At 51.3% G+C, this 24265-nt stretch overlaps 1 protein-coding gene across 11 annotated transcripts; it reads right to left on the reverse strand.

Moving 5' to 3' along the window:
• Positions 1-373: 373 nt before the first annotated feature.
• paplna (papilin a, proteoglycan-like sulfated glycoprotein) lies at positions 374-22378 on the reverse strand. 11 transcript variants are annotated; one of them, XM_062469073.1, is made up of 28 exons: positions 22097-22378; positions 20231-20293; positions 20048-20108; positions 19331-19434; positions 16752-16812; positions 15920-16022; positions 15406-15536; positions 14763-14886; positions 14600-14680; positions 14081-14253; positions 13256-13379; positions 11726-11852; positions 11372-11437; positions 9355-9559; positions 9073-9249; positions 8802-8952; positions 8473-8553; positions 6934-7129; positions 6606-6687; positions 6278-6404; positions 5494-5905; positions 3926-4084; positions 3402-3535; positions 2974-3055; positions 2740-2886; positions 2377-2610; positions 1406-1581; positions 374-1232 (listed from the first exon to the last, which is right to left on the reverse strand). In XM_062469073.1, exons 3-28 carry the CDS (start codon positions 20105-20107, stop codon positions 1060-1062), a joined length of 3690 nt encoding a protein of 1229 aa, XP_062325057.1. In that variant the 5' UTR covers position 20108; positions 20231-20293; positions 22097-22378; the 3' UTR covers positions 374-1059. The 11 variants fall into 11 exon arrangements, with proteins under 11 accessions (XP_062325057.1, XP_062325053.1, XP_062325054.1 ...); XM_062469069.1 differs by having other exon boundaries at positions 19331-19437; XM_062469070.1 differs by having other exon boundaries at positions 20048-20113.
• Positions 22379-24265: the final 1887 nt, after the last annotated feature.

Raw genomic sequence — 24265 nt, forward strand, 5'->3', positions numbered from 1 at the left:
GGATTTCAGACAAACTCTACTTGGTATGGTTATTACAGTGGATGTGTTTTCTCACATTTAAGCAGCAGGAAACAGAGAAGAGTCTTCATAGTTGGTCCAGGGGAACTGAATAACTGACTGTTTACACTTATAAATGGGTAAACTATCTGGAATAGGGTTAGGACAGGTTTGGGTTCAGGGTCTCGCAGGACCTCTAGTGGTGACAGGTGGTATCTCCCTTTAAACGCTTCTAAAACGTAGCACTGTAAGGTGCAGATACACATGACATTGCATTTACATTTTATTCATTTTTCAGACGCTTTTATCCAAAGAGACATCCTAGATAAATATGGACACTTTAAAACAAAATAACTATATCAAAACAGAGTTAATCAAAATATTATTTTATTTCACAATAATTACAGAGTAATGAAAGGATGAAAACTGTGAAATTACAGTCATTCTGAGCTGGGACTAGATCATTTGTATCATTATGTTCCCAGCAAATATTGATTTAAAGTGATGAAACAGCAAATAAACTGAATTCCCCTGGTAGGTCAAATGGAGTGATGCAAGCTAGTTTAACAAAATCTTTAGTTTCTCAGAACAAATTCAAAGAACAAAAAAGCAACTGATTCAGTTTAGACTAGAGCACCTGTAGCACCCTACAGGTTTGACAGATCCAGCGGAAGAGTGTCTGTGTGTGTGTGTGTGTGTCTGTGTGTGTGTGTCTGTGTGTGTGTTCATTACTATGCACCAGTTCCACCCAGCTTAAGTGATGCTTCCCAAGTAGTGGTTTCAACTGGACATGAAACTGAATATAAGAACAGTACAAAATATTCCCTGAACAACAACAACAGGCATGTCTCCTTGATTGAACATTTCTACCAGGACAGACACACTAATGTGGATCGTCCCAGTTAGATGAAACACCAGACTGAACAGACAGAACAGTGTCAGCATGTCAGTCTTGGTACCAGCGACGGGAGGTTCTGGGATCTGTGCAGGTTCGGAAGTCCTCAGGAAGGACCCCCCCTTTGGCCTCCCACTCCTTCCCACAATGCATCAGCCCTGGGCACCCTACCCCGTCCGGCGGCCCCTGGAGCCCCCCTGAGCGTGGCGGGCACAGCTGGCGCAGCAGAAGCTGGCGTAGTAGGGGTTGTTGCACAGCCGGGCGTACACTATGAGGTTACAGTTGGCCAGGTCGGGCTGGTCCACGCACTCCGCTGGCACGCCCACCTCCGCATCCTGGTCTGGGGGAGCGGATCGGGAGGGGGAGGGAGGAGAAGAGAGGGGATGGGGGGCAGGATCATTAACAGTGTATATTGTGTATAATTCATAATGTTGTTTAATGTCTGTTTGGTTGAAGCTTGTAAGCCGGTCCTGCCCGACTGGGACAGGTGCAGGTGGAGCGAACGTGCGTCACCTCGCTGCGAGGGCTTGGACACGCGGATCTCGGCCGTGGCGCTGACGGAGTAGGTCCCCACGTAGGCGTTGCAGGTGTACGAGCCCTCGTCTGACAGCTGGACGTTGTTCAGGATCAGACTCCCGTCTGGGGACGTCTGGACGTTACGACCGTCCGCGCGCACGGGGACGCCGTTTCTAGGAGACGAACGCAGAGGAACAGGAAGTGGATATCATGGGATGTTTTGTCTTGCTTCCAGGTCAAAGGTTAGCTTCAGTCGAGAGTGCAAAATAAATGCATAACAAAATGGGCGTTGATCAATAATGTAATCTGTTTTGAATCATTTTGTATGCTTCTATGCAATTAGAACAAAGTGCATGTGGAATGTACAGGTAAATATGTGTAATAAATAACTACTGTCTAGACACTTCTGTTTGGATAAAGTGTAATGAATAACCTGCTACATAGACACGTTCTATTTGATGAGAGTATATTGAGCAACTGCTGCATTAGACACAAACTGTGTGTGACCCCAGGCTTGCATCATGTACAGAGGAGACAATATCTGTTTGTTGAACAAGGGTCTGATGAAAGCGTAAACAGCTACAATGTGAACTTTGTCCTAAGATCAGGATGTGAACCCTGAGCCAGAACCCTTATACGAGACAGTGGCTCCTGACACGCAGCACTGCTTCTCTGTTCCTCTGTGGCTCATCGACACCGTTGCTTAGTTACTGTTGCTTGTTACCTTGGAGAACTCTGACTCAGACAGCTACTGCCTCAGAACTCTTGTAATCAATACATCTGTTAGAACCAAGATGCTTTTTCTGTCCCACCACGACACAAGACTTATATACATATGTGTATATACATCAGAGAACTACAACCCAGAACATACTAATAATTATATAAAGATGAATACAAATTATAGAGGATTATTAAAGCCGAAAAATCATTATAGAAGATGTTAGAGGATGAGGTGTGAGACAGACCTGGACCAGCCCACGCTGACGTTGTCCCCGGATACGACGCAGGGCAGACGAGCCGTGTCGCCCTGCGCCACCTGCAGGTTGTTGGGCGCCGTGGTGATGAGGTCGCCGTGGACACGCAGCAGCAGCTGCCTCTGCTCCAGGTGCTGGTGAGTGGAGGCCGTGCAGGTGTACGTCCCCGAGTCCTGCGTGCTCAGCTGGCCAATCACCAGGGTGCCGTCCGAGTGCTGGGAGTGCCTGCGGACCAACGACCAATCACAGTCACGCGCCGGAAGAAACTCTTAACCACAGTGGGAATCGGTGGTGGAAATCAGTGAGACTGCCTCTGGTGGGTGTTCAGGTGTGCGTGTGTGTGTGCGTGCGTGCCTGGGAGAGGTGAGGGGCAGGCCGTCCCTGGTCCACTGCAGGCTGACCGAGGGCAGGGCCGAGGCTGGGAGCACCCTGCAGGCCAGCCTCACCGTCCCCCCTGCCCTGCCCTCCAGCTGGGCCGAGCCAGAGCGATCGATGCTGAACCTGGAGCACACACACACACACAGCCGTGGGGTACTCGGGGTGGAAGAGGTCTACGTATACGTCGGGGAGGGGGGAGGGGGGGTCTACCTGATGGATGGCTGGCGGGGAGGCTGAGGGTGTAGAGGCTGGGAGACTCCTGTTCCTGGCCTGTCATCCTGGGGGATACCCTCTGTCACACACACACACACAAAACAGGCACACACCACACACACATACACACAGTCACACACACGATTCACAGGCCGACTTTATCTTAGAAAATACTTATGTAAGCTTTGTCTAGAGGGGTATAAGATAAATGTGTAGGGAGGTATACAGTGTTCACTCGAACGTGTTCCCACACAAAATGTGTTCTGCTACTAGTTGTTCACAGAAAATGAGCCAAGGCCAATGAGTCTCAGGTTAAAAAAAGTATTAATTCAGTTTAAATTATTTGTCTTTTAGTAAATGTTGAAAATGAGTCTCACAGACCCAACACCACACAAGGGTGAATCCCAGACCGCAGGGTGTCTTACCAGAGACAGACAGGTAGATGTAGCGATGGTCTCTTTCACGGGCCCGGTCCCGCGTCGCAACACAAAGCAGCCAACCAGAGTCAGCCACTGTGAGAGGACCGACCAATAGGGAACCGTTAGGTTGCTGATTATGCCTATGAAACACAATAAGAAAAACAAAATGAGTCACAATAACGAAACAAAAACATTTAAATATTGGTATTTTTAAACACTGACTAAAAGCAAGCACTTCAACAGGGCAATAATACTGTAACCCTCAACTAATAACACCTCAACTACAGACCAAATAATAATGTCTCAACTACAGTATTAGCCCACATCTTACAGTGCAGCAAAAACAGCATCAAACTATTTAGTGGCTGCAGTCTCTTGCGAGACAGTAGTACAGGTTCTCAGACACAACATGAATTGCAAAGTGCTGCTTTCAGTGCCCTGCTAGCCCCCAAACCTCCACTAATCCCTGCCACCAGGAAACCGTGACTCTGGGGTGAACATTGGGCCCAGACAGAGAGGTAGGACCGCACCTGTGGGCCGGGAGGGGAACGCCGTCTCTCCTCCACTCCACCACGACGCTGGAGGACGGGGGAGGGCTGACGCGGCAGGGGAGCACCACTGTCTGGCCCGCCAGGCCCTCCACCCAGGACGGGTCCGACTTGTCGATACTCACCCCTGGACTGGTCAGGCTGGAGGCCAGGGAGGAGGACAGGGGAGAGGGGGGAGGAAGGGAGGAAGGAAGGAAGGAAGGAAGAAGAGAGCAGAATGGAAAATAGAAGAGAAGAAGAGAGGAGAGTAAAGTCACTTTATGCTCTACTGTTGGACAGCAGCTTCAACAGTCACCAAAGCTCAGCATAAAGAGCAGCCCAGCTTGGCTACAGAAGCAGGAGAGACAGAGAGAGAGAGAGAGAGAGAGAGAGAGAGAGATGAGGGAGAGAGAGGGAGTCAAGGGAGAGAGAGAGGGAGAGACACGAGGGAGAGAGAGAGAGAGACGAGGGAGACGAGGGAGACGAGGGAGCGAGAGGGAGAGACACGAGGGAGACGAGGGAAAGAGAGAGGAAGAGAAACGAGGGAGACAAGGGAGAGAGAGAAGGAGAGAGACGAGGGAGAGAGACGAGGGAGAGAGGCGAGGGAGAGAGACGAGGGAGAGAGGCGAGGGAGAGAGGCGAGGGAGAGAGACGAGGGAGAGAGGCGAGGGAGAGAGGCGAGGGAGAGAGACGAGGGAGAGAGACGAGGGAGAGAGGCGAGGGAGAGAGGCGAGGGAGAGAGGCGATGGAGGGAGACGAGGGAGGACACCACACGAGCCACTACCCACCCAGCAACACAGACAGTTAACACATATGAGGTGAGTCTACGAGCTTGCAGGGTGCTGTGCAGGATGGGGAACATGGAGGAGTTCAAGATCCCTCCAGTCCCACCTGGTGAAGGAGGACAGACATGAAGGCCCGTGTGAAGAGTGGATGGAGCGACTACTACAGACACTACAGACACACAGACAGACTAGGACTGGAGCACCACAGCAGATTTTATTAGTTTATCGTCATGACAACAGAGTGACAAGCCCAGAGATTACATGGGAAGGTGGGGGGGGTGACAAGACGAGGGTGAGGGCAGCGCGGGGCAGGCGAAGCGTGTTGGCTCGTTTCTGAGTGAGAGGGGGTTAAGTGTCTGCAAAGCTGCCAGTGTGTGTTTCAAAGCGTGTTTACTGTGCGTCTGCTTAGGCGTGAAGCACACGTATGTACATCGCAGAGCGCGTTTACAGTGTTATCAGTGTGTGTAAGCGTTTTAGCGACTGTTCGTGTGTGTTGCAGCAACAATGTGTGTTCGTCTATGCGCGTGCTTTATCAGCTGTTTGTTTCAACACATGTATGCGTGTGTCTTTGAGCAACTGTGCTTTTAGCGACTGTTTATATGTGTGTGTCTTAGCGTGCACGTGTGTGTGTTTGCTGCTGTGTTCCTGTGCTCCTCTGTGGCCCCGGGACCCAGAGTGGGACGGGCAGGGCTGGAGGGGGGGCCAATCCCTTCTGAGGGGGGGCGTTGCTCGCCGGTCGCTCGGGGCTCCTCCACCCCTCCCCCCTCCTGTGTCCTCGGGTCTTACCTGGCGGCAGGGAGGGTCTGCTGGACGGCCACGGGCCGGCGAGGACGCAGGTGGACCCGGGCGCGGTGGGCGTGGGTGGCAGCGTTGGTGCCCAGTCTGCCACTGGAGCCGGGCTGGACGCTGCCCGTGTCACGCCCACGGCCCGGGGTGGAGGTGTCGGGGGTGGGCGCCCCACCGGAGGGGGTGGCCCCCCCTCTGGAGGGGGTGGCGGGCCGGGGGGCGAGCTGGCTGGGCGAGGCCGACTGGCACGACCTCTGGCACTCGGCGCGGGACAGGAAGTTGTTGTTGTTGCCGTGGCAGCCGCCGAACCAGAAGTGGACACAGCGGGCGGTGAGGACGTCGTAGTGGTAGCGGGGTGTCCAGCCGGCACAGGAGCCGGCCGCCCGGGGCAGGGAGCAGGTGGAGCGCTCAACTGAGGGGCGACACGACAGGACACTCACCTCTGACCTCTAGCCCCCTGCTACTGAAGGATTATTGACCATGTGACCCATGCTTGCTCGCTGAGGTGTGGTTACTTTACACTATGTCTGACTCGCTGCAGTCTTGACTCTAACCACCAAAATACATGTTAAACTATACATTCTGATCCTTGGTTTTATGCCATGTTTTCTATATGTACTATTTGTGTGTATCTTTGGATAACCATTTATGAAAGACAGACCAAACACAACAGGACATACTGTTCTATATGCTCCAGCCCTTCTCCTTCCACCTCACCCTCTACTCCCTCTCTCCCTCTTCCTCCTCCCCCTCCCTCCCCTCCCTCCTCCCCTCCTCTACTCACTGCCACTGGGGGGGTTGGGACAGCCTTCTCCGTTGGGCCCTCCAGCGGAGGTCGTGCGGTCGTAACAGCATCCGTAGGCGGTCAGGCGACACTGGACACTGTTCTCAGCTGGGAGGGTGGGGGCAGACTGGGGGGGTGGGGAAGAGGGAGGAGAGTGGAGGAGGCAAGGGGAGGGGAGGAGAAGGAGGAGTGGGGGGGGGGAGGAGAGGGGGATGAAGAGGAGAGGGAGGAGAGGGAGAGTACGGAGGTGAGGAGAGAAGGAGAGTAAGGAGCATGTGACAAATGTTTTGGTTAAAATCACGACAACAAGCACAGAGCGCTTGCTTACCGTGGGGGCGGGGCGGTACTCCTGGCAGCCCTCCCGATTGGCTCCCTGTGCTGAGGTCACCGCATCCTGGCAACACCCATATCTGACCCACGAGGGAGCAGGGAGGGGGGAGGGGGGAGGGGCAGAGAAACATTCTAAAATGAGACTTGAGAACGTAAACTGCTGCGGTCATCCAACATGTTAAAAACATCCCCTATCATCTGGTCAGCGGTCAACAACACATAAAACACACACACACAAAGAACATTTCCAAAATAGAGCCTGTGTTTTTCTCCGTTCCACCCCCGGAGCCCAGACCATAATGAGGGGCCTGGCTGGCGCTGAGTACCTGGAGGAGGTGCAGGAGGGCTGGGCAGGGGTCAGGGGGGGGCTCTGGGTGCAGCCCTGGCCCAGCGGGCCCCTGGCGGAGGAGCGTCCGTCGGGGCAGCAGCCGTAGTAGGTCTGGCTGCAGTGCAGGGCCGGGGCCAGGCTGTGGGGGTCGTACACCGTGTTGGTCTGGGGGCCGGCGGGCTCCGGTCTGGGGACTGAAGACCGTGTTTTGCATCAGGCACACACACAAGTCTAGAACGCACACGTCCACACACATACACGTCTACTCACATACACACGTCTACTCAAATGCACACGTCTACTCAAATACACGCACACACCAACACACACACTAGAACACACACACGTCTACACGTGAACACACTAGAACTCATGCTCTTTCAACAATAGATTCTGAAGAGACAACTTATAGACAAATCTAGATCTAGATTCTACACATCCCCAGGAATTCATGTCCACCATCAACATTGGTTTTAAGTTTGTAACTTTGCAACCATATTGCCCCTATTTATTTATTAGTATTTCCAATTGACAGGAACTCCAGGGTTTTCTCACAATATCCCAAATGTGACCGACCTCTCGAATAGCCGTGTCATTTTAGTTTGTACTTGAAGTTATAGAAGCATAACTTCGACACGGAAAGGAAATACCACAAATAAGAGATACTATGTTGTGGTATTCTCTTCCTTCAAATATGCTCATGACCCAAACCTGAACCTGAAGCAGCAGAGCTCCCCTGGAAGGAGGCATGTGTGGTTTCAGAAGCTAGATGTTCAAACAGCAGTGAAGCTCTTGAGCCAGACTCAATCTACGTCTACATTCTTGGCATTCCTCCACCAAGCCTGCCTGTAATAAAACACACGCCTGGAACACAATGAACATCTCTGCACCATGGGGGTTGTTGGGAGAGCCCTGTGGCGTGGAGTCACACACACACACACAGATATGAAGACAGAAGCGACAGCAGTGAGGAAAAGAGCCAGAGCTGGTCTGACTGGGACACGGAACACAGAACTCCGGAACACAGGAACTGTGGTAACGCTGGCAGGCGGCGAGGGAACGGACGAGGGAACAAACACACGCAGGAGCTCCCCCAGGCCAAGGCCAGGACCAGGGCCAAGGCCAGGGCCAAGGCCAGGGCCAGGACCAGGGCCAAGGCCAGGACCAGGACCAGGGCCAAGGCCAGGACCAGGGCCAAGGCCAGGGCCAGGACCAGGGCCAAGGCCAGGGCCAGACACGGCCCAGTCCACAACGGCCCAGTCCACAACACTGGTACAGCTCACTGCCTCCCAGGTATGTTAATGAGACTGACATTGTCCACGGCCCCCCAAAAACATGTCAACGAGGCCCGGATAATTAGTGCTGGGATGAAGGGTGGGAGGGAGGGGATGCAGGAGAGGGGGTAGGAAGGGGGGCAGGAGAGGGGGTAGGTGCTGGGACAAAGTGACAGCGGTGAGGGCAACAGAGTGTTGAGGGATGAGGAGAGCCAGACAGGAGAGAGCCACAGAACAGAGTCACGGTCAAGACTGCTTTAAACCTGTTGAGTGGTCAGGTACGTAGGGATGGAATCCTAGCTGGGTGTTGTCATGTCCTCTTGGGTCCTGCATGCTGGGGACCACTGGAGGAGAGGAGAGAGGAGAGAGGAGAGGAAAGAGGAGAGAAGGAGAGAGGAGAGGAGGAGAGAGAAGAGGAGAGGAGAGGAGAGGAAAGAGGAGAGAAGGAGAGAGGAGAGGAGAGAGGAGAGGAGGAGAGAGGAGAGGAGAAAGAGAGAAGGAGAGAAGGAGAGGAAGATTCACGGCGGGTCAGCCAGGTGTACATGCGGGTGTGTTTGCATGCGGACAGTTCCGGGTGGAAGGGTGGTCTCACCCTGGGGGCTGTAGCAGGGCTGGTCGTTGCAGCCCTCCACAGTGGAGGGTTTGGGGTAGGCGCTGCAACGCTCCACAGGGTACAGGTTCCTCTCTCTGTCGGAGCAGATCACCTGGCGCTCACGTAGGCCGGTGCCACAGCTCTTAGAGCACTGGAGAGGAGGGGGAGACACAGGGCAGAGAGAAGAGGGATGAATTGGGATCGAAATCCTTTGTGTGTGTGTTGGGGAGGTGCATGTGTGTGCGCGCGTGTGTGCGCGCGCGCCGCTCACCAGTCCCCAGTCTCCGACGTGCCAGCCGATGTGTACGGGGCAGGCGGCCAGGGTGCAGGCCTGGCTGAGGGTGGGGCGCGGCAGGGCGGAGCAGGCCACGTCCTCCAGCCTCGTACCCCCCGAGCCCACGCACAGCAGCTCCCGGCTCTGGAGCCCCGCGCCGCACGTCACCGAGCACTGCACGCCCAGAGCACGACACCACGGTCAGCTCCCCCCGTCGCCCCGGCAAATCACCCGTTTGACCCCATTTCAAAGACAATCGTGCATCAAAGGGCCCCCTACCTGGCTCCACGCTCCGGCTCTGTACTCGGCGCAGCGCCGCATGTTGCAGGTCTGCAGGGTGGGCGGGGCCTGGGAGTAGGCGGCGCAGACGGCGTCCTCCACCACGCGCGGCCCGGCCGCCTCGTGGGACACGCACTGCACGCTGCGCACCTGGGAGCCCCCGCCGCACGACACCGAGCACGGGTTCCACGAGCCCATCTCCCAGCTGGGACCCGCCAATCGGGAGGAGGGAGGGAGGGCACGGGATTGGTCGGGTGGAGGAAGGGACGGACATCAGAGGTTATGTTAGTGTTGGGATACCTCTGACAGGAACTTGTCCTGTGCAGTGTGACTAGCCCCCGCCACCAGCACCCCGACATCAAAGCCCCCAGCTACCACTACACACAAGCCAGCTAACACCACGATCTGCTTTGGGTTTCTATTCTTGGTTAGTTGACAATACGATGCTATCTGGAGACAGCAATCCGATCACACACACATACGTTTGGCTGTGAAACAGTTGACAATCCCCTAGAAAGCGTGTTCTATAGTGAGGGTTCACCCTTTTTACAGATCGCTATGTGACGTTTTTACAAATGACGACTCTGCAGAAAGCGCTCTCTGGGTCAGAGGGAGTGATCAGCAGGTGTGACAGGAGGTGATCTGTTCTCCTGATGCTGGCGACCGAGTAACGCCAGAGTAACGCCAGAGTAACGCCAGAGTAACGCCAGAGTAACGCCAGAGTAACACCACATACAATGGATTCTGACTGACTGTGCAGTGTGTTTCAATACAGTGCCTATGTACCAGTGCATTTCACTTAGTACATTTTCAAAATGGCTACTGCAATATTTTCCCGTCTGTGACATGACTCAATAATTGAGAATAGCTCAGTTGGTGAGAGTGCAGGGAGGCATTTGACCAGTCCGAACACAGATGTTTCACAATTCCTGCACAGTAGCCTGTCGGTATGTGGAACAAACATGTGGAGCACGCCCACCCTGTGCAGACAGGACCGTAAAGACACCCTGTAGTGAGACTGTGGCGTCATGGCGATAGCAAGGCCCCGCTTGGGCTCTTCCAAGGTTTCACAGGCGTCTCAGGTTTCTGAAGACGACCATCAAACTCAAATTATTAGGAAATGCATAAAAAGCACATTTTTAAGAAATTATAAAAATGTTTTAAGACTTGTAACAAACTGAATATGTTTTACTTCAGGTGTTTTTACCGCCCTGTCCGCAAATGTAAAAAATTCAAAATAAATTAAAAAACAAACATCTAAGATAAGAACCAAGAAATAGCACACAGGCAGTCAAGCCACAGCGATGTCACCTGGGACCTACACAGGAACACATACATCACCACCACAGTTAAGACCCTGTGTGTGCGTGTGTGTGTGTGTCCCCGTGTGCAGTGTCTGTTCCACACATAGACCAAGCTAACGCACACAGACAGGAAGCGCTACAGACACAGCTGGCTACGAGCACTATCAGACAGCGGCCCAGCTTAGGGATCAGGGGAACAGGGGTCACGCGAGGAGCCTCTTTGATGCGACCCCTGCACGACACGAGCTCCCCCCTGCCTTGGGGAGAGGTGTGAGGGGGTCAGGGACGCACAGGACATGAAAGAGCGGGGGGGGGGGGGGGATGGAGGGCAGAGGGGAGGGACACGGATCTCTGAGCTGGACAGTTGCCTCTCGCCGTTGTTCTGGTTCCCTTATGGAAGAACAGGCGCTACACTCTGAACCCCTCACGCCCCTCCTGCAGACCTCAACCAGGGGGTAGAGACACAGAGCGTTCCGGAATACCCCGGGAATCACTCTGAATCACTAAGCCTGGGTTATGGCACGATGCGTGTAGTGGCTGGGTCCATCCACTTTGTGGAGGGGGATTATTCAATCGCATGTGGGTGTGGATGTCGTTGGGGATGATTCAATCCCTTAAAGGGGAAGGTGGATGATGTGAATCAGTGTCCGGGCGTGAGGTGCCAGTGCCCCGTGTTTGAGGTCCTCTCCCGCGGCCCCTGGGGGCCTTGTTACCTGAACACATATGGTCTGGGCTGCTCTGAGGGCCTCCACATGTGTGGCGGGTACAGGTACGCCATCCTTTCAGGACAGGAGCAACACAGTAGCAACAGTGAGGCCCGCGGCGCACTGGGCTCACAACCATGTTCTACTGTACACACCACTCATTACTACTGGACTGAGAAGTTAATGCAGTTTGATCATCTATTGTACTGGAGTTTGATAAAGTCATGTCGTTTGAGAAGCTAACGTCGTTTGAGAGGCTAACGTCGTTTGAGAAGCTAACAAAGTTTGAGAAGCTACGGTTCAGTTGTGAGCGGCATGACCAGGAGTCTGCTGCCCCGAGGCCCTGGGGCCCGTCCGCCTCACCTGTGTGTCTGCGGGCAGGGCTGCGGGTTGCAGGTGCGGTTGCTGAGCGGGCGGGGCAGCGAGGAGCACAGGTAGTCGGGGTAGGCCTCGTTGTCGATGGCACAGAAGACCAGACGAGACTGGTACCCTGGGAGGGGGAGGAGCACGGACTGTCAGTCACATACCACACCACACACCACATCAGACATCACACCACACACCACATCAGACATCACACCACACACCACATCAGACATCACACCACACACCACACCACATCAGACACCACACACCACATCAGACACCACACCACACACCACATCAGACATCACACCACACACCACATCAGACATCACACCACACACCACACCACATCAGACATCACACCACACACCACACCACATCAGACACCACACCACACACCACATCAGACATCACACCACACACCACATCAGACATCACACCACACACCACATCAGACATCACACCACACACCACACCACATCAGACACCACACCACACATCAGACATCACACCACACACCACATCAGACATCACACCACACACCACATCAGACATCACACCACACACCACATCAGACATCACACCACACACCACACCACATCAGACACCACACCACACACCACATCAGACATCACACCACACACCACATCAGACATCACACCACACCCCACATCAGACATCACACCACACACCACACCACATCAGACACCACACCACACACCACATCAGACATCACACCACACACCACACCACATCAGACACCACACCACACCACATCAGACATCACACCACACACCACATCAGACATCACACCACACCACATCAGACATCACACCACACACCACATCACATCACACCACACACCACACACCACACCACATCACACCACACACCACACCACATCACACCACACACCACACATCAGACATCACACCACACACCACATCACATTAGACATCACACCACACACCACATCACATTAGACATCACACCACACACCACATCACACGCTGCAGCGCAACGCAAGGCTGTCACTGTCATCCTCAGTATCATCATCCTCACTATCATCATCATCCTCAGCTCCTCATGATGGAATCAGACTCTACAAGCAAGTTCCTCTGAGGTTTGAGTCATGATGTGATGGAACTAATCTGCTCCCGCTGAAATACAGCCCATGGGTACCAGTTCCAACCCCATCAGGTCAATATCCATAACTTTAACAGATGATTAGTGTGGATACAGACCTATTAAAAGTAGCATGTGAGGGGAGGATATATCAGTGGTTAGAACATCTGCCTAAAGAACAAGAGGCCACAAGTTCAAATCCCCCCTGTATGATGCTTTGGATAAAAGCATCCACTAAATGACTACATTATGTACCGATCCCACCCTTTGAAGAAGATTATAATCATCATAAGCAGAAGATTTAAACTAAGGACCTCTTGATGGCCAGTCAAATGCTGTACTACTGAGCCGACCCTCTCCCCATGTGTAGCCGTCCCCTGAGGGAGGAGCAGTGATCCTGACCTGATCCACACTCCATGCTGCAGGAGGACCAGGAGCCGTGGCTCCAGTAGTAGCCCTGTCTGGAGCGCCCGTGGGGCAGGTAGTACTCAAACTCCACCCCCTGGTTGGGCTCCTGGACGATCAGCTGTAGGGGCAGAGGTCAGAGGTCAAACCCCCTGGAGAGACTGTACGGTGAGGTCTGAGTCACCTTAGCATGTAGCGCACCACCCGCTAACGTCGCAGACTTCAGCGCAATACCATACCAAGGTTTGTTGACAGCATGACAAAGTTAGCTAGCTTGTCGCAGCATCTACCAGGGTCCAAACCTCAGTAAAAAAGCACACACATTTATTTATTTAAATACTGCCCTGCTCCGGATAATAAAATGTCTGATTTACGTCTATGGATGGCCCTCTCTATAACTCAGACGCTGGTTACAGGAATGCTAAAGACACTATCCAGAGGTCTGTGTCAACGAGGTATGTGGACATTTGGTGAAGGAGATGGACTAGGGAGAGAAATCTCTCTCCAAAAAAACTTGAATTCACTTAAGTGAATAGCTTTAGACAATATCATCCAAACCATCTGGTTTCAACTGGAATTTGTTAAATATATGGACATTTATGACGGAATCAAATTACATTTATAGCTTGTATTTGAGTATGTATATATCCAGTAAGTTGAGTATGTATATAGCCAGTATATCTTTATACTATACGGTATGCTTTCACAATTCAACATTCAGCACAGATTGGCATATTTTATAATATAATAATATGTACTACTTTGTTCATTCTCTAATAACTGATTAATACTCGTTCTTATGTTCATGACAAGGTGCCTGACCTCGATGACGAGAGGCTCTGTGGTGGGGCCCCGGCCGATGATGGTCTCAGGAGTCATGTCTCCCTCTGCACCCCTTTGGTAGTACAGCATGGTGCCAGCGATGGGGGTGGCGCGGGAAAACTCAATTACCCAGTGGCCATTGAGGTAGTACTCCCCTCGCAGGTTCTTAATGGCTGATGACACACACAGCAGCTTGTTAATCTGAGGTAATACAGTTTATTTTACAGGCTTTCATATGCACTCTTCTAGGTGTACATCTATAAGTGTATCTTAAATGCATACACATATATACACCTATATTAAAACACATTTCATCCATTTAGCATTAACCTTCTATCCAAAACGACATACCAAAATCGTACATAGAAAGGACAGCAGAAAATCCCAAATCAGAAGTGCAGATGGTGGTCAGAGTCAAGGAATGGTCCAGTGTTCCCTGAGCCTCCTCTGTACCATTGTGACATGCACATCTTAAAGCACCACACCAGACAGCTAGCTAGCTGTCCTTCAGTGACTCACCCAGGTAGTTGCGAGTGGGGACCGTCTCCCTGATGCTGATGGTGGTGGCGCCCACAGGAATGATCACCACCTGGTTGTAGCCTAGGAAACACAGGTGTGTTTAAAAGGTAGTAACACAAGATTTCTGTTAGTCACAGGTGACTGTCTGGAAACCCCTCCGTACCTCTGGGCAGGTCACGCACAGTGAAGGAGCTCCTGGATGGGTAGCAGGACTGTCCGCTTCCCCCGCACTGCAGGCAGGGGTCCTCCTGCTGGGGAGACTCCAGCATGTTGTCACAGCCCAAGCGCTGGAGGTCAGGGACCAGGGAGAGGAGAGAGGAGTCAGAGAGAGGTAGGAGTCAGAGAGAGGGAGGAGTCAGAGAGAGGGAGGAGTCAAAGAGAGGGAGGAGTCAGCAAGAGGGAAGAGTCATAGAGAGGGAGGAGTCATAGAGAGGGAGGAGTCACAGAGAGGGAGGAGTCAGAGAGAGGGAGGAATCAGCAAGAGGGAGGAGTCATAGAGAAGGAGGAGTCAGAGAGAGGGAGGAGTCAGAGAGAGGGAGGAGTCATAGAGAGGGAGGAGTTAGAAAGAGGGAGGAGTCAGCAAGAAGGAGGAGTCATAGAGAGGGAGGAGTCAGAGAGAGGGAGGAGTCAGAGAGAGGGAGGAGTCAGAAAGAGGGAGGAGTCAGTGTTAACAAAAAGTTTACGAATTGACAAGGTTAACAACAACCACCGAAAGCTGCTTTCCAGAATTCCTTCGTCACCATAGAGATCCAGCTACTATCATCACCCCAAGTAATCCCAATTCTCGGTTCAGTCCCCATGCCCACCTTGCAGACTCCGCCCACACACACGTCCCTGCGTCCAGGGTGGCATGGCGTGCCGTCCACCACAGCGGTGCGGTGGCGGTAGAAGAAGTTCTCGCCGCGAGGCATGCAGTTCAGCTCGCACGGGTTCTCCGCTGGAGAGACAGCAACACGCTCCAGTTTACATTTACCTCAGAGAAACGCCACAGTACAGGTGACGACAGGAGGACGTACACACACACACACATACTGACACACACACATTGACATTTGATCAGTTTTGCAGACAATTTTATCACATAGACAGCACTGCAGAAAATCCAAAAAGGATTCAGAAATGCATAATTCCAACAGTGATTTTGGTGGTCACAGTTAAGGAATGGTCAGTATGTACCAGGGTAGTCTTCTACCCATGGACTACATCTCGTGCCTTTACAACCATCTCTGGAGGAGGAGATCCCTCACCACCATCACCTGAACTATCACTTGACCTCCTCACCTAGGATCAAGATATGACGTCTTTAACCTCGCTCCTCACCTCCATAGTGAGGCAGCCACTTGTAGCGCTTCCCCTGGAAGTCAGTTCCATCGAACTGAGAGCACTGCTCCTCTCTGAAGTCCCTGGAGCCCTCTGGGCAGTCCTGGGGAGAGAGATACCAAGAGACAGGGAGGTCAGAGAGAGATACCAGGAGACAGGGAGGTCAGAGAGAGATACCAGGAGACAGGGAGGTCAGAGAGAGATACCAGGAGATGGAGAGGTCAGAGATACCAGGTGACAGAGAGGTCTTGCGTGTTGCATTGTGTGTTGCAACAGAAATACAGGGAAGATTTGACCTGTGACCTCTTGATCTACAGTCAAATGCTCTACCACTAAGCTACATCCAGTAACTAGCTGGATGAGACCTCATCACGGGAGAGTTACATTGACCTATATGAGAGAAGATATGACATTAGAAAGTCATGTTTCTTTGCCATTTGTACTACTACAGAGCTATTGGCCCTGCTAAGCTCATCAATTTCCTAGCGGCCTACTCTATGTCCTATCAGTTTAAAGGTTTGAGGTTGAGGAAAAAGATGGAGCAGGAGAAGGACCACCACAATGGTCTATTACTGTGTCCTGTGTACAGAGCGGGAACTGTAAACAGGCCTGGCTCAGGCTGTGTCTGGGACCTGGGGGCATCTGGGATTTCACACACGAAACAGATCCGACATGTGTAACATACCGGCCATAATGGCCGATCAGAAAAGCAGGTTGTGAATCACTGTGACAGCTGTTTCACAGGTTTATCTCAGGTGCTAAAAGTGTCAACTCTTCCAAGATGTTGGCAGTGTTTGATGTCTCTGAGGAGAGAGGCGTGGGAAGCCCTCACCTGGATGTTGCAGGAGCGGTAGGACTTCTCTGGGCCGACACAGTTGTTCCCCCCGTCCGTCCTATTAGGTTTAGACGAAAAACATTCAAATGAGCGTTTGGATGAAAACACAAACAGCAAGGGCCAAGGAGAGGAGTCATCAGTCCTCACAAGCATCGTTAAGGACGTTTTCAAGGACGTCGTGAAGTGCATCCTTAAGGCCATCGTTATGGTCCTTGTTTAGAGTCTTGTTAAGAGGGACCTCTGATCTGCACCACTGCACAAGTAGACAACCATGACGCCACTCATTGTTTTTGCTAGTAACTAGTGCAGGGCATGTGTTCACCCGTGACATGTTTGGGTCCTGAACAATACACCTTCAAGATTTTAACTTCATACAGTGCCCGGTTCTTGAGATAACTGAGCCACAGACAGACACACAGACACACAGACACACAGACATGCCTGACTTTCTAGTTGGATGTCAAGTCTGTCTTGACGTGTGTTTACAGACTGGAGAGCAGAGACGCCCCGCCCTCGAAGTGTCCAGAACGTCTCAGTATAACGGCTGCTCCAGCGTGCATCAACACGCCCCACCCAGCTCTGCTGGCCCACGCCCACGCAGGGACGGACCCATGCCCCAGCTCTGCTGGCCCACGCCCACGCAGGGACGGACCCACGCCCCAGCTCTGCTGGCCCACGCCCACGCAGGGACGGACGCACGTCCCGACACCGTCCTCCGCTCTGCCTCGCACGGGACGTGGATATATACCAGTCTAGATATGTATTAGACATGTGGAGGGTGACATCACTCTCTTCTGGGAATCAAACTGCCCTGGCTGGACTGTTTCATCCCACCGTTTCCCAGAAACCATGTGTAACATCTGTGACGTGTGTCTGGTGTGCATCTGTGGCTAGGGGGGGGGGGGGGGGGCAGGGCAAGGGCAGGTCGGAGTGATGTAGGGGAGTTAGCTGCAGTGCAGGAGTACAGGTGCGGCGTGTGAGTAAGACATCTCAGGAGACAGATGTGCACAGGGCTGGCTCACTTCCCGCTCTGCTGTTAGTCACGGAAAGGAGAGGGCTAGATGATGAGGGGTGTGTGCCTGGCTGTCGGGCTCTCTGTGGGTGTGTCGGAGGAGCGGTGCCAACACTACAGGCCCACAGGTAGACAGAAAGTCAACATGACCAGTACAGGCCCACAGGTAAACAGACTCAACCTCAAGCCTCAGCATGACGATCACGTACAAACCTTTTTTTCGACCTTCCTCCTGTTTTTGCTGCACAGAAAACCATTTGGTGTCCCTGTGAGGCGGGGGAACCGACGGATCTGCTGTGAGGCGGTAACTCAGGGTGTGGCTCAGCTGGCATCAGGAGGAGCTGTGCCGGAGCATGTTAAGCAGCCCTTTTTAACTCAGCTCCTCACGGCTGGTGGAGGCAGACCTGCGCCTGCAGCTCTATTCTTGAGAAGCTACTTGTTCAGAACCCCCGCCCTCCCCCCCCACCCCACCCCTTCTCTGTACCCCACCCCCCTCTCCTGAGACACACCTGCTGCTGGTTTGCAATGTCAGCAGGAAGAAATGATGCGTCTATACTTCAAGCAACATAAATCTGTACTTGAAACGACTGTCAATGTTTGGCTGACAGTCGGATGATGTTTGACACAATAATACAATTCTAATGGCCATAATACTTTTTGGTAATTACACCTCTCTAAACAGGGGTGAAGCGTGAGTCATGGTGTGATGGTGTGAGGCATGGGTGAGGGGAGGGTGGGATAGGTGAGGTGAGGTGTGGGTGAGGTGAGGTTAGGTGGGATGGGATGGGTGAGGGTAAGGTGGGGTCTGTGTGGGCCAATAGAGGGCTGAAGGTGGGGCTAACTCCTCCACCAGTGAGAGAAGGGCTGCAGAGGTTATTCCGGTGGTAAACACTGAGGTGCAAGAGGGAACACGCCAGCAGGATTCCAGCGGAGTGATTTACGGACCGAGAAGCAGAGGGCTGGTGGGTACAAGAGACAAGCCTTGTCTCTGACACACCCCTCCATCACCCCCCCCCCCCCCCCCGCCGTCCAACCAAACATGAGCAGATGGATTACAGGCAGCGCACACACAGTTACAGATGAAAACGAATTCACGACATCAAACGCACCCATACACACATACACACAGGCAAAAGCACACAAACACACACACGGACGCATACAAATGCACACGCACACAAAATCACAGGTTCCCCAAGTTAAAATAGGGATAAAAAAAGGAAGATCCGATATTTGCACAGCGCTTAATTGGTTCCCTGTCCCAACAAAGCACAGACAGACCCAGATCGCTCCTTATCTTCACTGAGCTACAGTCTGGTTGCCACAGGCAACAGACAACGCCCGGCTGACAGATCCTGTCGAAGCTGGAGAACCCCTCCCTGTCTTCTTTATCCTCCCCTGGAATTCCAGGGGATTCTTTTATGACTCATCATTATGGACCTGAAACAGGCTTTCTCCTGGAATAAAGACTCCAAAGAAAGGGAGGAGAGGAGCAGAGAAGAGGATGAAAGAAAGAAAGAAAGAAAGGTAGAGGGTGGAGGGATGTGAGGTGAGGAGGTCCTACCTGAGGGTGATGCACCTCCTGGACCTCGTGGTGACGCCCCCTCCACAGCTCCTGCTACACTCCCCGTACGCCCCCCACTCCTCCCAGTAGTCTCCACTGGGCACCTGCTGGACCCCGGGCACACACATCACCTGCTGCTCTTCATACAACCACTACCTGTATGTTGCTTTGGATAAAAGAGTCTGCTAAATGAATGCAATGTCAATGTAAGGGGTTGAAACTCACTCCCCTCAGTATAAATACCGCCCTGCATTCAGCCCAGTTAAATGGGTTAGCCTCACTCCCTCTATAGTATGTAGAGGAGTATAAACACCGCCCAGCCACCGACTGCTGGGTTGTCGTTGGCGTAGCTGGCTCATGAGGCGTTTTATGAGGTGGTCAGGTGCGTGTGTCAGAAAACCTGAGCTAGAACCCTGGAGGGAGGAGGTGATATTGGCAAATAACACCTGACACACACTCTTACTCCTCACTAACACACTCTACTGGCCCCCTCCCTCTCACCTTACTCCTCCAAGTTGATAATACAGTGTCAATTACACATACTTTTTATTTTTGTCATTTAGCAGACACTCTTATCCAGAGCAACTTACAGTAAGTACAGGGACATCGAACCGGAAACCTTCTGATTAATAGCCCGATTCCCTAACCGCTCAGCCATCTGAACCCCCTGTACATACTGTACCTTACATACACTTTCATGGTGCACGGTGTACTTACTAGCAGTGCTGGAGTAAGACACAGCTGCAGAACAGCGAGGCCAGCCAGCAGCATCTTCATACTTCCCTACCGAGGACAATGCCAGTCACTTCCTGTACTGATAATGGACCGAATTTTAGATATCGATGACTAATATTGATTTATTTGTTATAATAAAGATAATTTTTAAAGCTTTTCACCCACCTTTGTTTGTTGGAAGTTGAGCACGTATCCAGCTCCTTTTCTCTTCAGACGGACCAGACCAGCCTAGGAAGATCAGACGGATTCATCTTTCTTGAACAGTGACTGAATCAGCGACTGAGTCAGTGAGCTCTGAGCTGCGGGCATGTTGGGCTCTGTGTCGCTGTGGTCTGAGGTTGGAACCTGAGCCAGCATCCCAACCACAGGAAGGATGAGCCAGCCCAGACCGCAGTGCCGGTCCTAGCACATTTGGTGCCCTAGGCAAGGTTTACCAACCCCCCCCCCCCCCCCCCCCCCCGGGGCGCCAACCACAACACGGACATATGACGTGCCGCGGTTGGCGACCTCTGCTGGTAATGCATTTGAAACTCACGGACAGCGGGAGTAAGTGTGCAATTGGATGGATGCAATTCAAATTGCCGCCCCCCCCTCTTCATGCCGCCCTAGGCGGCTGCCTATGTCACCAATAGGAAGGACCGGCATTGCCAGACCGTACAGACTATCTGTAACCTGTTTGCCCCTACCAGACTATCTGTAACCTGTTTGCCCCTACCAGACTATCTGTAACCTGTTTGCCCCTACCAGACTATCTGTAATCTATGTGCCCCTACCAGACTATCTGTAACCTATGTGCCCCTACCAGACTATCTGTAACCTATGTGCCCCTACCAGTCTATCTGTAACCTATGTGCCCCTACCAGACTATCTGTAACCTATGTGCCCCTACCAGACTATCTGTATTCTGTAGCACACAGCGGCCCCACCACTCCCTCTATCTCTCTCTCCCTCCCACCTTCCATCCCTCCCTCCGTCCCTGGATCCCTCCGCAAGACTGGATTGCTTAATTGAGATGAAATATTGATGCTGTGCGGTACGTAAACCAGCTTGTTGTTTGTTTGTTTTCCCTGGCTTTCATCATGGCAGCAGGACGCCTGTGCTTGGCCCAGCTGGAAGGGGCAGACTGGGGCTGCCAAGCCTCTTCCTACCCTCCCAGGGAGCCCAACACCCAAGGCCCTGCCTGGGGGCATGGGGTAGGGACACCCTGGGGGAGTGGGCAAGGAGTCAAGGCTCCAGCCATGTCAGAGAGGTGGGGTGGAGAGGTTGGGGGTGAGGGATGCAGTACTGTATTCTGACTGATCTGACTATCCATATTTGCAACCACTTGAGGCTTGTTATTGGTGTCAGAGCTACTAGGCAGCTGATCTATGAGCCTACAGTGCAATAATTCAACCCTTCAGAAACTCTGTGCTGACAGGATAAATGTGCTGAACTACCCATACCTCGATTACACAAGCACACTCTCTCTCTCTCTCTTTCTCTCTCAAATGTGTGCATCTTCTGCTGGCTGTTGTGGCACCAGTGAGGTGCTTCTCAACTTTATCACCTTTTCTGTCTACTCGCAAAAAATATGAAATGTGTCTTTGGAGGCACAGACAACATGATTGTGACAGGAAAGTCTTATTCTGACGATCAGTCAATGATGCTGTCTAATCTTTCCACAATGCGTCTCTGTTTATGCATCCATGCTGTTATGAACCTTACAGCAAAAAAAAATTAAACGGCGTCCCTGAATTCTTTTTTCAATCTCAATGTAGCCTAAATGTGTGAAGGCACAAAGGGATGCGGGTTCACTGCAGTTTAAGTAGAATGCGCGTTGACTTTGTGGTAGTATTTATCCCTCAACGGCTACTCGTAATTAAAGAAAAAAATTGACTAGCCAATTCCTGTTCTTAATATCATTCACCGCCATAAAAATATTCAACCATTATTTACAGTCATCAGTGAAGTTTGTTTTAACAAACAAAAAAAAAACGTTTTGAATGCATAACTTGTTTAATTTCGTCTAATAAAAACCGTTGTTCATCTTACCCGTTTAACGTTTAGGCGTCGGCTTGCTTCCCAATTTTTCAAAGAAACACCTGGTGAATCCTCGAGCTGTTGACTGTGAGCGGCTTGCGTTGGTATGCGCCCAGTGTGTCTGTCCGTTGTCCGTATAGCCTCCTGGTGTGAGGAGGTTATCTGAAAGTCTAAACCCAGTCTTTCCCTTTCTGTTTCCACTTTCCAGCAGGAAATTCAAAACAGGGAGAAAAAAGTATCGTTGGTGAAACCTCTCGAGTTTTCTGCCGAGTACTGCGTACCCAGGGCAATTATACTGCGCGTGCTGATGACAGAAGTGGGAAGCATGCTCAGAGACTGTAATTTCACATAGTAAAAATAACTGTTAATTATTACGTCCATCACGTCCATATGGAGAATCTCCCTAAACCTGGTGTTAAATGGGTTTTAAAGGACTCATTTACACAGCCTTCATATTCACCATGCTGTTATTACCGCAGGGGCCAGGAGCTGCACGATAACAACCTCTAATACCAGGGTATTCGCACGACCCCTTCATATTGTAAAACAGAGAGAAAGTTACCCTGGGAATAAAAGGGACGCAATTTGGGTAGGATTTTTTTAATGAATGGGTATGTCATTTGTTGGGATTATTTGAAAAGTTTCTTCACGAGTCTGAAACAGGCCCGTGTTGCTCTTTAATTGACCAGTATGGAAAATAATACAACTTCATATTGTTACTTTGTTAGGGTGTAGCATATTGAAAATGTGGTTAATTTGAAGATATTGAATAAAACATTGTCCAAAAACTTGAAAGAGGTTTAACATTTTATTATGACGTTATCATTGATCTCTGGCGTGAACAGACAGTTAAAACGCTGAATGTAAACAATGTGGTTATGTCTTTTTACAGAGGAAGCCAGTCTGGTCACTAGGAGGGCTATGTTTAGGAAATTGCCACCATATGTTTCCCAAAATGTCCTCCCCTCCCCGTTCTTTAGGGGGTGAGGTTTTAGGGAATACGGAGATCTCAAGTGCTCTCTCTTTTTGAGGAAGAAACACCCAAACAAACTGTAATTGTGGGAAGGCCAGCCATGTGAAAATATGTATTCAGTGATGGTTCCAATTCCACTTATACTAACATTTTCCTGCTGTTTATCCTTTTATGAGGTGTCTGGTTACAGATGTGTTATGTGTGGTTTTCAACAGTCTGTGACAAATACATTGATAGAGCCCACAAATTGTGTACTGTGCTGTGGTGGTCCTATCGATCCACTGGAACTAAATCGAGTCGTTTTTGTTTTGTGGTGAATAGCAAAGATGGCTGTGATTTTGGTAATTAGACCAAAAAGACAACAGAAATGTAATTTCTCATGTTGACAAATAAACATATTACATCTCAGGTTGTGTTTATGATGGAAGGATGTGTGGAGACATCCTTTCAAAGCATCAATAATATGGATAAATGGATAGATAACTGGAAAGAGCCTTTGTTTCTGTCTCAACGTAGGAGGTTGTGACTTCCTGCCCAAACTGGAAGTGCTGCTTCTGTAATCTCAAGACTCCATCTGAATCTTCATGGTCCCCTGTGGAGGCAGGTTCCGCTGGCCTCACATGAACACTAACCAGGGCTTCACAAACACCATCAGTCAAATCCAGAATTAGATGACCACCCTCTGTCGTCACAGTCACTCATCCCTCACGTTCCCCAGCCTGTCTGAAGCTTGTCAGTGTTGTGTGACAATTGTTGAGTCTGGCTCCACAATGTTGTTTTTGTTGTTGTTCTTTTTTGGACCACTAATGAGAAGAATGTTGTGTGCTTGACCTTTGTTCCAGTTAGACAGGCCTCTCTGTCCCAAAATTCCCACATCCGTAATGATTTAAGAAAGCCCCAATCTTGTGTCTTGGTTGTCATTACACATATAACCATGGGTTTAAAACGGACGCTGCACAGCCACAGTATTTAGGTTTACATTGAAATGACTCCACCTTTTGCCTCAAATTTCGCCCCCTTCCATCCCTCAACTCTGAACCAGACATTAAACATGCAACTATCTATACATTCAGGACGACGAACATGCAGAGATTCCATCGCGTGCCACCCTGTCCTTCGAGACCTCCAGTTTTCCACCCTCAAGAAGGATCCAGAGTTTCCAAGAGACCGTCTAACATCCTACCGTAATAACCATACTCTCTTCTTCG

This window comes from Osmerus eperlanus, chromosome 9 (genome assembly GCF_963692335.1).
Source record: "Osmerus eperlanus chromosome 9, fOsmEpe2.1, whole genome shotgun sequence".
Classification (NCBI taxonomy): domain Eukaryota; kingdom Metazoa; phylum Chordata; class Actinopteri; order Osmeriformes; family Osmeridae; genus Osmerus; species Osmerus eperlanus.